We start from the raw sequence: 18,562 nt of genomic DNA, 5'->3' as shown, positions 1-18,562 counted from the left end.
ATGTCTTTCTAGGAAAAACAATGCTTCCATTTATTAATTTTTACCTGTTTCATTCAATATGACATATAAGCTCTGTGACAGCAAGGAAGTTAGTAGTTGTGTTTTCAGACTGCAGAAAACTGCATAAAAGACCTTTCAGTTTATGTGAATTTGTCAGCATTGTAACAAAAGTGCCCTCTAATGGTGTTTAATGGATTTAATGCTGCAGTCTAAACCAAAGTTTAGGGGGGAAAAAAATCACATTTAATTTATCTGATTTAATTTATCTTCTATCAGATTTCCAAAATAAAATGAAAGTAACCTTTAGAGCTGTTTGTTAAAAAAACACAAGTAATCTCCCAGCTTCTGCCTTGTGACATGGTGTGCTTGTCCTGTCCCTCAGTGTACACTGAGCCCACAGAGATGACATTTAGATTTTTGAGGATGTTTGTTGCTATTTCCTACTGAGGAAACTAAACCCACAAGGTGTTATTACAGTAGCTCAGGAAAGAGGGGACTTTAATAGCTGGGATGACAACTGTGGCCCTGTCACCTGTCCAAAACGTGCTTGGGAACAAGAGCGGTGGCAAATCACCTGGGGCACCCCCACAGCATTGCCTCTTCCTCTTAACTCAGGGGCCCTTCGGGGGCAGCCTGCCACATCTGTCCTTTGCTATTCTCCCAGGTAACAAGTGACAGGACAAGAGGAAACACCAACACGCTGATCCAGGGAAGGTTTAGATTAGATATCAGGAAACTTTTCTTCACAGAAAGGGCTGTAAAGCACTGGAACAGACTGCCCAGAGTAATGGCAGACTCACCATCCCGGGGAGTTTTCAAACATTGTGTGAATGTGGCACTTGAGGCCATGGTTTAATGGTGAACATGGTGGTGGTGCTGGGTTGATGGTTGAACTTGATGACCTTAAAGGTCTCAACCTTAACAGTTCTATGATTCAATGATTCTAATTTCATATTACAGTTGTTTCTCTTGCCTTCTCTTGTACAAAGGACATTAGTTACAAGGAAGAAGTGGTACAAGACTAAATACAATCCATAGGTAGTTTCTCCTCAACCATGCCTTGCAATTATTTCTTATGCAGATGCCACAATATTAAGGAATTATACAGGACTTTACTCCAATAATCTACATGTTAAATAACTGCTAATTAGCCTACAGAGTACTTTGAACTCAATCATAATGAATAATCTAACAAATAATAATCTTGAAAAGTATTTATATGAAAATATTTTAGCTACCATTTGGCTATTAGTTATTTCATGTATTTTAGTTGAATTTTATGTCATACAATGAGCTGTCATCCTCACAGACATTCTCTTCTGTAATCTGTTAATGTACTGAATGTACAATTTACAGTTGACTGCATCATGCTGTACTGGCTTTTCCATGGAAGATTTGAGGTAACCTGCAGACCTATAACCTTGAGGCATATGGGATACTTGAGCACCCTGGCTCTGGTACATGAAGGGAAAGACCCTGATAAAAGGTTATTCAACACATGAAATGAAAAAAGAAACCACTGTAATTCAATTTCAAGACAGCAAACACACAATAAAAATCTGCTTGGTTTACCCATTGGTTTCACAGTATAGCAGTGCCTGTGTCTAAAAGTTAAGAGTGTGTTTATGAGAGTACTATGAGAGTATTTTATTATGCATAACAATCTCTCCCCTGCCTTCCTGGAAAGCAACACATCAACTTAATGCTCTCCTTTGTGGCTGTCCAGACAGAATGAGGAGATGACAAGATCATCACTTATAAATATTGGTCAGGTCATAGGCAAAAAGAGGCCTTTCCTTAACTTAGAGGGAAGTCAGTTTGGCAGAGCACATGGAAGAAATGCAAAGAGCCTTTCAGGGGCACGGAGGAGTCTTTTTATCTCAAATTGGCTATACTCTCAGGTATAGCCAATCCAGGGCTATACCTGGATTGCAGTTTTGTCATTTGTTCCTCAGTGATATATTTTCCTGGGAGAAAAGAAAAGTGAAAAACTCTGTGATGGACTAGAAGCATCCTTCAAATAGAATCAACACTTTTTTTCTTGCTCTTCATGAAGGCAGAAAGAGGGAAAAGATCCTTTTGACTTTACCAGCAGATTTTCTGTCCCTTTTTATGTAAACACTCTGTCTATCCTTCTTGATGGTATTTTTAAGTACACCATGACTTTAATTTTCTAGTGTTTTAACAACTTGTCTGGTTTTGTTTTTAACAACTTGTCTCTTAAAATGAAACCTAATTATTTTAGTAAAGAAACATATTATCAATATAAAAATAAAGTGAGCATCTGTCTACTTATCGTCAAAAACCTTCTGTGAATCTGAACTGTATATTTATAAGAGCAGAAGTACTCAGTGAGCACTCACAGCAGAATGGGACAGTGCAATTTTACTGTCATTTTCCATCAGATTAATACCATATATACTGTGAAGAAATATGTAATTATTAGACCATATATTTTTCTGAATTTATATTACTTGCATTAGTTATAATCTTTAATGTACTTTTTAAATGGTACCTACATTTTCTTAAGTAAATACACTGATATAAAAATGAAATTTTTAGTGGTTTCTGGTTTAAAAATAGTTTTATTTTAGTGTTAATCCCAACAAAAGAAGTCAGAAATCTTCTCTTGTGGAAAAAATGATAGCATACATAATTCTTGCTTAGTGCTATGACAGATCTGTTATTTAGTACAACATAGGGTGCATGGCTATAAATATGTTGCAGAATGACAGTGGGTGCTGAGAAACTTCTGGGATGAGACATTGCACACACACGTTCCACTTAATACCCAAATGTGAAGTGATGCTCTGATCTGTGCCAGGGTGCTGGCAGCAGGGTCAAGCACAGATGTTGAGATCTCTCACTATCTCATCACTGTAGCTGATTAAAGGTAATAATCAGAGATTAAAATTGAAATTATATGCATCTGCAATGCACAGATACATTAATAGCTAACACCTTCAACATCTGATTCTTGACTTTGTCTACAATATTTTAAAATTAGTCCTTTTCACAATTTCTTTATTGTTTTTGTTGTTAGACTGAATGATCTGCAAATCTTGTTTATTGTTTTAGGTGGCTTGCCTTATCTCTTGTGTATTAATTCTTGTGGTGATCTACACAATTGGACCTCTGCTGTACTGGCTTCCTATGGTATGCTACTTAACTTTTTTAAAGATTAAGATATCAAACATTTTCTAAGGACATTTTCTTCCAGGGAAAGACAGTGCAACATTTAAAATAGCTCTATTTAATTTCAGTGGCTGAAAGAATAGTAAGGGTATGGTAAATCTTGAAATCATAAAGTACAGAGGTGACAGCATAAGACATATAGATTTTAGACATATATAGTTACATATATAGACTATCACATCAGAGTATAGAAGTGAATTCCTCTTCTACTTACTTTTGACATGTAGTTTACAAAAAATATACATCCAGGTCACTGCGGATTTGTAAATTGACAAAGTGTCATAGAAATTAATGAAGATTAATAATATTTTTCCTGATATGCACATGATACAAATTTTGCTTTTCAGATAGATATGATACAAATTATTTTAAATAGTGATATAAGCTTATGACAAAAAGACTATAAAGTATTCTTATATCTCTGTCATACATCTATGCTAAGACTCTTTAAAGTAGTGTGACATCTTTTCACATAAGCTATATCTAGCTTTTGGTATTACAAATTAATAGTTAATTTTAACTAGAGGCATGTCAAAGCTGCTAAATACAGCTCCAAAATTATCCACAATTCTGCCATGTATGTACATGAAGTTTTAACTCAACTATGTTTTAAACTTGCTTGGTGCTATTGTTTACATGGTGTCATGAAAGTTCTCACTTTTCAAACACAGATCCTTTTATAGCTTATTTTAACCATGCAAAGTAAGGACACTTGAAGATGGGTACACAATATGTCCTGGGTTTTTTGCTATACTTCTTCCCTGCTTTCATTTGTTTTCATATGGATTATGGGTAAATTTTGACCAGTTTCCTGTAGGTTTTTCTACCCATATTTTAAAAATACTTTTTGGTTTTTGCTTTCTTGATAATTTATTTCTCTTCTAATATGCTTTTTCAGCCCCATCTCTGCACTGTAAGTCCATTGGTTTGTACTCCATTATTTTTGGCTCTAGATGATTTCTTCATCCATCTCCTCCTACTTCCTGAGTCAAAGAACAAAAAAATATTTTTTTTTGCCTCAAAATTAATGGACCTTTGCCATAGAGGCCTTCTCTAGGGATGGGAAGGAAGTGAGGAAAGGGAGTTACAATTCTTCACTGCATAGAAGTTGAGTGATGATTTGCTTTTGAGTCCTTCAGACTGTGGCAGAATGTATTTGGTCTGGTGAGGCATGGAAGAGTCTTGAGTAGTCCTGAGGTTTCTGTCATTTTTCTCTCAGTTAGGTAGCCTGTAGATTGCCTTCACAAAAAAAATGGGGATAGGGTGGTTGTTGCAGTTAGCAGCTGTCACAAGGACACCTGTGCTTATCCCATTTTCTAAACACCTACCAGTTTTTTTATAATTTAAATATGATATTGACTGCTAAATTAAAGAAACAGCATTTGTTTTCACTAACAACTATGCAAATGGCTTTTGTGTTTATGTCTTTGCAGTGTGTGTTAGCAAGTATTATTGTTGTGGGCTTGAAGGGGATGCTAATGCAGTTCCGTGACTTAAAAAAATATTGGAATGTGGATAAAATAGACTGGGTAAGTAAAACTTAATGTTAGGAGGTTTTCCTGAGACCATTTGGCAAACATCTGTTAACTAAACTTTAACAGTTCTGTGGCCCTAGAAGAAATAAGTGCAAGATATTATTAGTAGTACTTTTTGTGCACTATCAGCTCAGAATAACAGCATCTGTAATATCAGTTGTATTAAAAAATAACATTTTAACCAACAATAAAGAATCAAACCTGATGCTAGAGATATGTATGCAGACAGATCAAGACAATATGAGCAAATATGTGTCTAATTTTTATGTCTTTCCTATCTGTTTAACATGCTTTTGTTATTGTAGTGTTATTGAAGAGATTTTGGTAGCATCCTATCCTCTGGGAATAGGGAATGACCACACAGGTCAAACAGAACTGAAAGCACTAGTGATGCAGGAAGATAAATAGTGAAAGATTCTGCACTATGAGAGGAGGAATACATCAGAAAAAGTAGATAGGTGAAGAGATAGAGTATGAAAATTTAGTTTGGTGCAAAGTCTAAATAGTCTGAGAGAATTTGCAAGAATTCCATAGTAAAGATGAATCCTGGATGTAAGAAGACTCCTGGATTTCTCTTCTGTGGGAGATTTTGGGTGTAATGGCCCATTAGTGGAACAAAAATTTCTGCTGACGTCCTGTATGTTTGAGTTAACAATATTCAGAAAGGTATTTTGGCCACATAGTCCTTGTCTGTGGTGGGAAATACAGGTAATTGGAGTTGATAGGACTTTTTTGAATCCACCAGTTACTTAGCATTCTATAGCAGTAATGGTTAAGTCTAGAAAGAATAAAACTTTTTTTTGTTAGACTACTGCATTTTAGTATGGGGAACAGAGCTGAGTAAGCAACATCAAGTTTGTGAGACTTTTCACACTTGGTTGCAGAAAACTAGAGGTTCAGAAGACTTGTTTTTGGAGGTTTCTTTTGTATTATCCAGAAGAAAAGTTCTGTATTTCCTGAAATATTTGCTTCCTCGAGCAGTAAAATTCTGAAAATATTTTCTGTCTCTTGTTTTGTATTTGATCTTTAGCTTAACCCATGTTGCCAATGACAGAAATTATGGATGATGTGGATCAAGAATTATTTTGGGAACAATAGGCTTAAAAACATTTAAGTCATTAACATTTAAACATTGGTAGCTATGGGAGAGAGATATATCTTCTCCATCAGTTCATTGAGATAATAAGTAGTTACACTTTCCAGCAGGATATTTTGGAATCTCACTAAATTTGACGTGTCTTCACAGATAGACGAACCTGACTGATTTTTGCTTTTCTGGTTTTGGCAGAAAAGGTTGTGTGAGTAGTTAGTTATTACATCTCTGACATCTGTCATCATTTCTAAGAGAGGCTATAGAACGGGGGAGTTTGCTGGGCTCATCTTTTTGACTAAACATACTTGAGCAATGATTTATCTTCAAGCAGTTTAACCATCAGTCCTTAGCTTGACAGGATAAATTATCTTGCCTTAAATAGCATAGTTTAAAGAAAGGCTATAAACATTGATCTTGCATTGCTGCCTGCTCTGAGGAGCCCCACCAAGGCCAGTGATTTGTGTAACTACACTGGTTATTTTGGCCTGAAAGGATTCACCCCAGTAACTGACAGAACACAAGAAATGAATCATTCCATCACCCAGGTTATCCAAAGTGTTCTGAAGACAGAAACCCTAACAAAACATTTGGAAATGATTAGCAGTTGTCCTTTCTGGAACTGATTCTTTGAAGGGTGTGTGTCATGTAGAATTGAAGTCAGGTTTGTTTTGATTATAGGTTTGGCAAATGATTGTGCATGGAAATGGAATATTATGGAGTTTGTTACCTTGTTCCTTTACACTTCTTTAAGCATCTCATTAGATACAAATGGGATGAATATATTTATTTGTTGATTAGTTCTCTATAAACACAATCCTCTTCAATGTAGAAGGTATGATATTCAGGGGTTGGAGTTGAGGAAATCCATTGGTTCCTCGAATCACAGGATATTCTGTGTTTCTATGAAATCTCTTCTTTCAGCCATGGGTGGCTTTTTCTTTCAGATTTACATCCTCTCAAATCACATTTGATTACTTTTCAGCTACTACCCCACTGGTTTTATTCCAGAGGTTTCTTTCTTGCCATTGAAACTTCAAATGTCTCCTGCTTCAGTTAAGGTCTTCTGTCAGTCCCTACACTTTGGCTGGATGACTTCAACAATCTCAGATTAATAACTGCATTATTCCACTATATATGTTATATGCATAACTGAGAGTGATTTGTCTCAATCTTTTTTTCTGCTTTTTCTGAGAAAAGCCAGGAAGCTAATCTGACCTTGTCTGTAAATACATCTCACTTCTCATGTCCTCAGGTCAAAAGATTATTTCCTTGTCCTTCCTGTAAGCCTAATTTCTTATGCAGGCCAATTTTCTAGCTTTCTGTTTTTATTCTCCAGCTTGATAGGGCTGGTGATACCTGTGATATTCTCCTAGTATAACTAAAAAGTTCAGTGAAGTTCTTGTTAACTTTTGATTTTAAGGCTCAGGATCACAGATAAGCTGCCTTTTAAGACAGGCAAAAATACTACCTGGCAATGGACTGCTGAAGAAAAATGTTCTCTTTGCTGTTAACAGTTGGACTTGAAAGTAACCAGAGATGGGGGGAAATATTTCAGAAGGTGATGTTCTAAGTGAAAAATTATAACAGAATAAGGATCATTTTCATGAGTTAATTATATACCAGGGATTTGAGAAGTTCAGCAATGAAATACTCTGGCATTTAAAGAGAAAAAAAAATGTTTTAAAGTTACATATATGTCTTGACCAGAAAATGACCACAGCTGAGACAAAGCCAGGTTGCATGCCTGACATTTAAAGTAGAAAGAATGGCCAGAATTTATGGTAAAAATGACACATTCCCAACATGGTGTTGTGATGAGAGGCAGTTATGGATGCATGCAGCATGAATCATAATTGTATGCACATATATTAATATTAAAGGATGTAAGGAATGCTACTAATTCAGCAATTAAAGTAGATCCAAGAATGAGGGTCTCGTTTTTGACAAGTATCCTCCAAGATCTTGCCAGTATGAAATTCTGGGACATGTATCCAATACCCTGTCAATCTATTTTGTCAAAATATTTAGAGAAGAGGCCCTAGAAAGGGTCTTCCTTGAAATCTGGATCTCCTTAGTGCATTTTCTTGGGGTTTTTTAGAACTTCTTCAGATACTGTCCTCAGGATGAAAATGGCCTCTTAAATTTGTTCATCACACATGAGTCCTGATTTGTGAGAGGGCTCTGAGAGCTCTCAGGGCTCTGCTATGATTTACAAAGAGAGGGCTCTGCTCTGCTTTCCTCTACAAAGTAGGAAACCATCTCTTCTATGAGAATTGTTTTACATCCATGATTCTATCTTATGACATCCTAGGGAGATTTTCTGGTTTTCCTGCCTTAGTGAATATGCTAGTGTGAGTTATATTACTTGTGCTGCAGGTGGGATCAAAGAACTACAGTACCACTTTAGGATCATTTAGGTTGGGAAAGACCTTTAAAGACCATCTTGTCCCACTGCTAATCCAACACTGCCAAGTCTACTCCTAAACCATGTCCCTGAGTGCATTAGGCTGTTCCTGCCCTATGGCTGTGGTGGGCTTCACTTGAATGCCAAGTTTTCATGAAGGGTATGCTGAGGATGAATGCACACATTAGTCATTTGTCTGCAGAAGGATGTGGGACCATGGCCATGTCACTCAGTCCTTTGAGCCAGAGCCTCCTCCCAGGCTCCAGCATCCTCTGCTGAGACAGTTTTGGAATGAGCAGGACTTTAATGGGATTCTTTTGGCTATATGCTGGAGGGCCTCTGTTAGAGCAGCTCATGGCAGCCTCATATTACAGACAGCACAGAACTGGTCAGCTGAGACATGTTCATCTCTTCCTCCATTAAGCTACAGCATAACCAGGTAGGAGTTAGATGAACTGCATCCTAAATTTTATCCATTCTGATAACCATCCATTGATTATGGTAGGAGACTAGACAGCTGTGTTGCAGATAGCTACATGCAAGGAACCTACCCATTCAGGCAACAGCTGATCGTATCCTCAGTTTGCAATGAAACAAGGCAAGTGCATAATCTGCTTTTAAACTGTACCTAAACACTTATTATCACCATACCTTAGCATTGCATTGTTTGGCTCTAGGTTCAGAAAGTATTCTGCAACTTGTTTATATGATATTTTTCCTACCAAATGCAGATTTTAGACTGTCATCAATGGTGCATAATTAGACTCTATGAAATGGAAAGTCTAGAGGAGGCAGCTGCTATACACAATCACTGTACCTCTCAGTGTTTCTGATACTTTCTGGTACATACAGGAGTTGACACAAATCTATTTCTTCTACTTGTTTCTTTTCCCCCTCTTTAGAGTTTTCTTTAAATTAGTACAGTACTTTGAAGGTGGATTTTGTTTTGGTTTTTGATACTAGCATGTGCCTATAACACATTATTGCTAAGATCTGAAGACTGATTAGATTCTATCTGTCCTGGAGTATGCAATAACCATATTGAAGTAAGCTGCCAAGGATAACTTTGATATTTTTATCACTTCTATGTTGAACTTTGCAATAAGCCATGAATTTAAAAAAAAAAAAAGTCTATCAAACGAACATAACTTCTTTCTACAAGTTTGACGCTACCCTAATTAAAGAAGAACTGCTTCCAGGCCAATATAAAGCACTAAAAGAGTGGTTGATTAATGAGAGTATGAGTTTTGGCCCAGCCTCTACAACAATAGCAGTCTCTGAATACAGTTAAGATGTAAGGTACTAGGCTGCTGGAGAGGCACTTAACTAGCTATCTCAGTAGTCAGCAGTACTTAAACATTTCTGGCTTCGATTCTTCCTATGCAGACTTTGTATTGTGTTTTTGTGCTGTTTTCTTCTGAGACATAAGAAGTTTGCAGGTCTGCAGCAGTGATTTAGTCAGATGTGATGAGGTTCAGGTCTGCAGCTGAACTGGATTGCACTGGAGTGGATTCAGGTGCTGTCAAGGGTTCAGCCTTATTAAGATAGTCAAATTCTTGATCTCACTGATTTTCAGGTTTTCAGTAGTTCTGTTAGGCTTAGGTGAGCTTCTTTATAAATATATCTTGGATTTATAAATCTTAGCATTACTTTCTTATTCATTAATCAGACCTCAATATCTGCTGTTCATAAAGGTGGTCTTTGCAAATATATGCACAACACTTCATATAAGATGTCATGTCAAAATACAGCTCGTGATTAAGGACAGTTTCAGAGGATGAGCCACCTCCTTACCTGGCAGCCCTCCTGTTGAACAAACTGAAAAGTCTTTTGCAGTAGTTAGGAATCTTGAAGATGAGGGGGGAAAAGGTTGCTCAACAGTCACGTAACATTCTGTCCTCTGTGAAGCACAAGTTAGCATGGTATGAATTACACTTAATAATTCATAAAATAACAGTTCTGAAATCTGCTCAGGCAAAATCCCTGTGCTTGGGCTGAAAGTATTCTATTGTTTCTGGCTTTCGTGAGTTAAGTGAAGGAAACAGAAAAGATAATCTTAAAAATGACTGTGCCATTGTAATGTGATCTGTTATTGTGCAAACATGAACAAGCAGCTCTATAATTCTTAAAACAGGCACCTGTGGGGATCAGTATATCCAGAAAAATGAAAATACTTTCCAGTCTTTTTTAACACCTTTTATATAAGGATTAGATGGCAATCTTGGCTTAAGGCTCCCTCAAGGAAAGAAAGATGTGTTTTATCATACCAATTAGGTTGGTATAAGAAATCGAGTAATTCACACTTTTCTTTTAATTGTAAAATCTGCATGTCTCTTGGCTGTACACATCATTGTAGTATGGAAAGAAAAGTGATCATTTCTGGTAAGAAAATAATTAAGGAAAAATTGAAATGTGAAAGTTTTGTAAAGTTTTTTAAAATTTCTTTTTAAAGTGACCTTAGTTTCAGATATACTTCTGAGTATTTTTAAAATTTGTATTTAAAATTAATCCAAAGTTTTAGTAATCAAATATTGAAAGATGAGGAGGTAATGTGAAATCTCACCATTTCCATTGGAAGGAATTAATTCCCCAGTAATTTTTATTTGTAATAGAGTTGTTTCAGTCAGCTGTACTCTGATAAATGCCACTTTTAATCAGCCTCCTTGCCAATCATAATTCCCACTTGTATGATTAGTGGAAGAAAAGGTCTCTGTATATGACCTCATTAGGGCACCTCTTTATGGGAAAGGAAAGGAGGATTTAAAATCTATGCAGTGAAGAAGGTAAGAATTTGCAATGTAAAAAATAAAATACAGGTTTCCGAAACAACTGAGTTGATTCTGACTTAAGCTGTTAGCAGAAGTACAAATGCTATTTTAAGTAACCCTGGAAGGAACCTCTGTGAGCACTGGGAAGAGCTGTGCCATGCTGCATGTGGTTCCCCATGGGGAGGCATTACTTTAATTGCTAATTCAGTCTTCAGGATTTGCCAGTTCAAAGATCCAAATGTTCACATCTGAGAAACTAGCTTAGTTTTAAAAATCTTTATTTCTGATTCATAAAATGCACATTACTATAAAATTTGAAACTAACCACTTCTTTTTGCTCCCCTCCTTAAAGAGCATCTGGGTTAGTACCTATGTGTTTACAATATGCTTTGCTGCTAACGTGGGACTGTTGTATGGCGTTGTGTGCACTATAGCAATCGTGATTTTCCGCTTTCCCAGGTAAGAAACGATTTATTGAAATGTTCCACTAGCACCTCATTATGTATTCCTTCTGCATTGCTTCACAGTCAGGATAGACATACGGTATACTAAATTTAACAACTAAACTTCAGGTTTTTAGTTGCAGAAAATTGCAAGATAAGACAATTCAAAAGTAAAAGTCACATCTGTCCATTTACTGTAGACTAAGGAATCTCTAAAACATTTTATAAAATGGCATTGTTTTGTGATTTCTCTTATTATTACACATCTGTAGGTTTCATTATGTGAAGGTAGCATAAAACCAACTGGAAGATTACTAATATTTTTTTCCGTTAGATATTTATTTGCTCCTTAAGAAAAAAGTATGTCTGGCAAGCTTTAGTAACTAAGAGCCTTTATAAACTCCTAGGTACTATGTTGCACAGGAATTGGTAGCTGACAATTGCACTGCTAATACAGATTAATGAAACATAACTGTACAACTATTCTAATGTCTAGCAAAATGTGTAAGTTCTGTGCACGACTTAGAAAAGTCAAGACAAATAAACTAGAGCCATCAGAAGTTTGGGTTTTTTTGGTGCTTTTTTTTGTTTTTTTTTTTTGTTTTTTTTTTTTTTTTTAATTTTTTATTAACATATTATAGTTGCTACTTTGGATCATGAGCAAAGGGAAATATAGCTGAGGTTCATGATTGATTTGTGCTACAAAATTAATCCACAGCTCACCAGTCCTGGAAATGACTTGCTGCTTGCATGCAGTTGTTTGCATGAACATTGAATCCCAGTGAAATTAAGCACAATATAGACAGCTCGATTAAATGCTTGTTAAAGTTAATGGTGTTAGACATTTGTGCACAGCTTTATTCTCATAGAATAAGTTAAAGAACCAGCATGAAAATAGTTCAAAATTTCAAGGCAGTTAAAAATATTGGGAGATTGCTTCTGCTTGAATTAACTGATACATTTGTGATAACATTGTGCTACTCAGCAAACTAAAATTTTGGTAAATTCTGTAGTAAAGCAAAAGGCAAGTTTTCATGTTTTTTTTGTCCTGAGCCTGGATGTTAGAGGCTCTCCAAAAGCAGAAGTGATGGATATTTAACAGAAAGAGCCAGATGTAGAGGAGACCTCAGTCTGAACCTGCACTTATTAATGTAAATAAGACTCTTCCTGCAGATCTCTGTGTTCAGTAAAGCTGCACATGACTGTCCACACCATCTAAAGGCATTGAACAAGGCAGCAGCCCTAAAACTGGCACGGCACAGATGGGGTTAACGAGATAATGTATAGCAAGCCGTGCAATCATGAGCAGAAGTGTTAGCAGAAGCGAAGCAAGGAAAATACCATAGATTATTTATTGTAAAGTTTCTGTTCAGATGTCAGAGTGCTGGATGTGGTACATGTTATGTATCAGACTGTATTAACAGCAGCCACAGCTACAGCTTCCTTTATGCAGAGATGAGAGAACAGCTGATGTTTGCAAGGCTCATTTATCTGGCCCCAATACCTGCAAATACTCCTGGTGTATTGGCGCATCTGTCTCAGAGGATAGAGAGTTCCAGTTAAATGTGTTCCTGTAAATGACATGTTGAATCAGAAGATTCTAACACTGAGCTCCTTTTCCAAGGCATTTTTCTCTTTTCTCTCTGTAGAGAGCATAGGAATACTGGTGCTTTCCAGTAAGTCCCCCATTTTGATAGCTAGAATGCAATGTTCTGCTTCATCATGTAAAGATGTGTCAATTTTAATGGCAAATTAAATATCTTTGTTTTGTGTGACCCACAACTATTATACATATTTATTTTCCCTTTCCTTACAATATGATCTTTGCAGGTAAAAAATATTAATTAAACTTCTTTACTTTTGAAGATATAGATTATTTATGAGTTACCTTGACTTGAAAGTAGCTCTGGCCAGCAAACAAAAATTAAAATTAAGATATTCTTCATAAAAGAATTTCATTATTCATATTTTCAAAGTGATCTCACAATTCTAAAATGAGCTTTTTACTGTTTAAGAGGATGATTATCAGAAAAGAAAAGGTCTGTAATAACAAGAATACTCCCAGATTGCATTTTTGGACCTTTAAATTGCTATGCTGTAGCTTGGGGTGTGTGTCTTTTTGTTTCTGTTCAAGACTACTAATGATTAACTGTACAGATTTTTCTCTATGTATTGATCACAGAGCAAAGACACTGAATTTGAAAAATATGAAAGAGGTGGAATACAAATACAAAGTAGAAGATAATTATGTAAGTTAATTTCTTTTTTAACTTTCTGTGTGTGTGTTTCACTAATTCAGATTTGTTTGCTTTCTCTAGTTAGTTACTAGATCATAATCGGGGAGTCAAGGGAATGCTTTTACGATATGACCACTTGAAATCTAAAGCCAGGATAAAATAATAATATTATAGTTGGCCATCAGAAACTGGAATATTTTCATGGTGGTTCTGCTTGTCTGCAAAGTGAAGTTAGGCAAGTCCTCTTAGATTTATCTATCTTAGTTTATTTGTCATTTATAGTTATGAATTGCTCTTTCTCAGTGTTTCCTAATTCCTAAATTTAAGTAAATATCTTGCCAGGAATGGCAAGGGCAATCTGAGCAGACAATAGCAGTCTCTGTATTATTATCAGTTTTCCTAAAAGCCCTTTGGTATTTTTATCATCCCCAATCTCTTTTCTGAAACCATTTCTCTCCCCAACCCCTTGTGACCAGATTGTCCCAGAGGACACCACAAGGCTGGGCAAAGAGGGGCAGCACCACAAAATGGTTACAGACTGCTTTGCAAATTTCATCACCCTGTGCAAATGAAAAATGGGTGGAAGAATCTCTCCTAAAGACTGTGCCTTTTAAATCTGGCTTCTTAAAAGCTTAAACCAACCAGTCAGATTCTTTGGTTATTTTCATTGCAATTATCATCAAAGTTGCTTTTTGCTCGGGTCTGTGGTAAGGAGAGAAGGGTAATGACCCAGAGAGGTGAACTCCCTCCTTCAAGATGAAATGGTAGGTCAGCAGCCAAGAGAGAAGTAGAACCATGTGTCCTCTCAGCACAGAGCCCCATCACCAGGACACCCTGCCTTTTCTGCTGTGGCAGTTTCCCTTCTTTGTGCTTTTTCCCTTAGTGCTGATGAAGAGTCTTATGTATCACTAAACTACATGCTCAGCAGTTAGTGCTTCACCATTAAGCAGATCTTCTGTAAAGAATTTATTATTTCTGGCAAATGTCTTCCATCAAAGCTATCTTGGGCTAAAAATCTGAACTTCCGAGGGCTCAAGGGCATTTACTGTTTTGGCATGCTGGGAAACGTTGGAATGTGAAAGGTACATAAGAATGGGGAGGACTCTGAAATGTGAATGAAAAACACTGTTGTTGAGACTGGATCAGCTGTCAATTATTATATTACTTTTCATTCTTAATAAAAATGTTGGAGTAACTTTGTCAGAGATGGGTAACAAAAACTTGATTTGCCTGCTATTTTTCATATCGGTCCATGAAGCACTTTGTACAAATGCCTATACATTTTTTTTTAAAGCTTAAAAAAGCTGGTCCCCTGCTTTTTTTCCCCCTAATTCAGTAAGATTAACGCCAGTAACCTAATAACAAACTAGTGTCTGCAGACAGTGGGGAAAATAACATTATGTTAGCAAATTGCTCAAGAGCTATTACACAAAACAAAGAAGGAAAATATGCCTTTAATTGAATTTAGAGTCACTGGGTTGCAGCAGGCATTTAGGGTAATTTTTAATGTATGAATGTTAGACTGATCCAAGTTTCCCTGGTAAGTAACAGATTAGACATAAACAACAGGACTTTTAAACATGAAAATATGCAAGCTTAATGATCTACCCGGCCATTAAGGATTTATAGGGGTTATTTCATCAATAAGAGAAAAGACACTTTAATGTGGAAAAAATCAAAGGGAATTTAGAAGGTTATGTGAAACACATTTCATCCCAGGCGTTCGCTGGCACTGAACTCGCACCCGAGCAGAGTGTGCAGGGGAATCGCCCCGGGCCTTCCGAGGGGGGGCAGGAACAGACACCTGAGATAAATTTCCTGCTTTCTTAGCAAGGACACAACAAAGAGGAAGTTTTGGTTTCTTCTGAACAGTTCTTGTCAACAAAGAGTCAAACCAGAGCCAGGAATAACTGGATGGTCTAATTTAGGTCCAGTTGACCTTGTCCATTCTGGACAAAATTATGCACAAGTCTGGCATTTGCTTGATCTGGCCTTATGATCTGAGTCTTTCAAGTTTTGGACTTTGTACTTATAGAAGCTTGATCATCACAGGATTTGATCTTTGCACATCAGTCTTCCTTTTTTCTTATCTTTTATTTTCTACTTTGCCATGGCACTGAAGTATCCACTTGTCTCTACACCAAGCTGTCTATAGCATCATTTTTGTGGGAATCTGTGGAATGTCAGAGCATTTCTCCATTCAAGCATATACCATGCTTTGTTTTGCCCTTAGTTTAGAGCTCTGTTCCATACAAACAGATACATTTTAACGGCCAGTTGAGTTTTGCCACATATTTGACTGTGGCGAAACTCATTTGTGGTATTTTCTGCAATCACATCCCACAGGTGTAGGTAAATTGCGCAAAGTCCCTACACATAGTCTGGGGTTCCTTGCCTCAGTTGGGATGTTTGAAATGTTTCCTTTATTTCATGGTCACTGTGGTGGTGTCTGAGAGATCATCTCATTCCCAGAAGTCTGAATAGCAGTCTACAATAAGGAGATAGTTTATGTGGTTTGTGGTTCCATTTCTGTTTTGCTTGAAAGTCTGTTGGGAAAACTGCATATCTTCAATGCAATCCCGAACAATTTTTTTGACTGTGACCTTGTTACATGATTTTTGTTAGGAAGAAAGAGAGTATTTTTTGACCTTTATTCTCTTGCAAATTCTTGATTTTTGCTTCCATTGTCACACAACCTGTGGAAGATTGGGAGTTCAATAGAAGTAACTTCTACAGAAGTTCCCCTACAAAACCAGTCTTTAAGCATGTCTTACTCTGTCCAATATATATATATAAATATTAATTTTCTTACTGGCTTTTGAAGATTTTTTTATATGTACACCTTGAGAGTGAGAGAAATAGCACTTGTTTTGTGCAAAATGTCTGCCACTTGTACCTGAGGGTTTCGGACATTATCTGGTGTCCTTCCAAAATTGTTCTGCCGTGTAACATTTATGTTTTGAGCTGCACAGTCTGACTGAAGGTGCTGGTAAGCTGGTTGTAGCTTATTTAGTGAAGTGCATAGACGCGCTCAAGGGCAATGGAGAGTTGTGAAGATTATTGTGTTGGTGGTAGAAATATGCTGGTAAAGCTTTAAATGTGCCACTTAAGGTTGATCTGTATCCATTAAATATTTTCATGGAGAACTGTCTCTGTACTAAGGTCGTCTTCAGATGAGCAAGATGATTATTGCCAGCTTTCCCCAAACCACCTGCAGTGTTTGCCCTAAATCCTTGTGTACTTTTTACAAGATGCGTTTGTCTAATAAAATATATTCCCTGTCTGCAAATGTTACCTTGTCTATGCTTGGGGATCACACCAACTGAAATAGTGCTATTATAATTGTTAGCTAATAGTTCTTAGTATTATGCCTCATAATGTCTATGCTTGTTTTCACGCTAAATAGCATTATAGATAATTTTCATTATATATTACTTGTGTTTTCATTCTTACTTCAGTTATGTGTGAAGGCTAATCAATATAATTATCTGTTAAATCATTTTCACAATCCAAAGCTCCTCCTAGGTTAATTCACAGGTATTTTCAGGTTTTTTAAAGAAATGAGTCTGGGATTTGTTCTCCAAATCCAAGATGAACTTTTCAGCATTATGTTTATTTCACTCCCCAGGAATCACTAAAACAGGTAAAAATAGTTTCAGTCAACAGCCCATTAGTCTTTTTGAATGCCAGAAAATTTCACGCTGACCTGTTAAAGATAATCCAGAAGGATGGCATGAGCAGCCAGGTATGTGATATTGTAAACCAGGTGGGATGTGCTTTACACTTCAGTAATCACCATGACTAGCTTGAAGATTGTGTTTGCCTTCCTTGCATTTCTTAGAGAATGCAATCAGATACTGAAACAGGTATAAAGAAGCAACATCTGAAATTATTCCTTTAGAAAAAAGCTAATTCTAATCTTAATCAGATTCAATATGGACTATTTTTGTATTACTTGAAAATAATATCCCTTCTATTTCTGCTTATGGTCCTGTAAGAGACATTAAAGCACTGATCCAAAACTCAAAAATTTCTAGAAGAACTTACATAATCTCATCTGATATAAGGCTGGGATTTTAGAAAGACAATGAGTAGCTACAAATGTGCTTGAATAAAATGTGATTTTTTTTTTCCTGGAGATAAATCCCTGAAAGATGGATACTTCATTTCTAACTATAAATAATTTTGGGAGAATTAGGAAGAAAGTGGCTACATTTTATCAATGGTATTGCTTCTTTTTCCTCTTTTTCACTGATTGTATTAGAAAAATAAACAGTATACAAATTAGGTATATCACATTTTTGCAGAATATCCCTGTAAGTATAGTATTTTTCCAAGTTCATCTGCACATAACTACTGCAACTTCCTGCAACACTTCCTAAAAGGGAAAAGATAAATTATCATTTTTCTATCAGTGCCATGAAGACATTCCAATATGATACAATGCTTACTGTAGACTATTTCATCCATTTTGTCAAATTGGGCTGAGAAAATCCAAGCTGTGTCTTAGATGGGTTGTTAAGACAGCAACGTGTCTTAACCACCTCTGCTGTCCCTTGACTAAGAGTTGTGCTACCCATATGTACTTAGATGGGTGGAAATTCAGCTCAGAAAATGTGATGCCTTTTTCCCTTGGTTTTGCTAGGCTGACTGATTTGGATTAGTATGATAAAAAGCCTCCAAACAGGGAGAAATTACTTAGGATTTCCATGGAATTATTTTGAATCACTTTAATAAGTTAATTTGTATGTTACTTATAAAGGAGATTTTATCCTTTGTTTCTTCTGTAAGGTACTCAGCAGTACAGCTGCCTGAAACTCTGCCCTTTTTTAAAAATTTTTTTGTTGTTGTTGAGTAGATGTCTTTCTGTAGCACATAATGGGTGTG

General features: G+C 36.4%; 1 protein-coding gene across 1 annotated transcript in view; it reads left to right on the top strand.

Annotated features, from left to right (window-relative positions):
• Positions 1–18,562, top strand: part of SLC26A7 (solute carrier family 26 member 7) — a 69,131-nt gene that overhangs the window by 37,844 nt on the left and 12,725 nt on the right. The window contains exons 9-13 of the mRNA XM_063172661.1: positions 3,079–3,156; positions 4,629–4,724; positions 11,348–11,454; positions 13,621–13,687; positions 17,304–17,420. Coding sequence (XP_063028731.1) covers positions 3,079–3,156; positions 4,629–4,724; positions 11,348–11,454; positions 13,621–13,687; positions 17,304–17,420 — 465 coding nt within the window. The remainder of the gene's footprint in view (positions 1–3,078; positions 3,157–4,628; positions 4,725–11,347; positions 11,455–13,620; positions 13,688–17,303; positions 17,421–18,562) is intronic.

This window comes from Melospiza melodia, chromosome 1 (genome assembly GCF_035770615.1).
Source record: "Melospiza melodia melodia isolate bMelMel2 chromosome 1, bMelMel2.pri, whole genome shotgun sequence".
In the NCBI taxonomy this organism is placed as follows: domain Eukaryota; kingdom Metazoa; phylum Chordata; class Aves; order Passeriformes; family Passerellidae; genus Melospiza; species Melospiza melodia.
The sequence above is the reverse complement of the archived record's forward strand: the minus strand, read 5'-3'. Positions and strand labels throughout refer to the sequence as shown.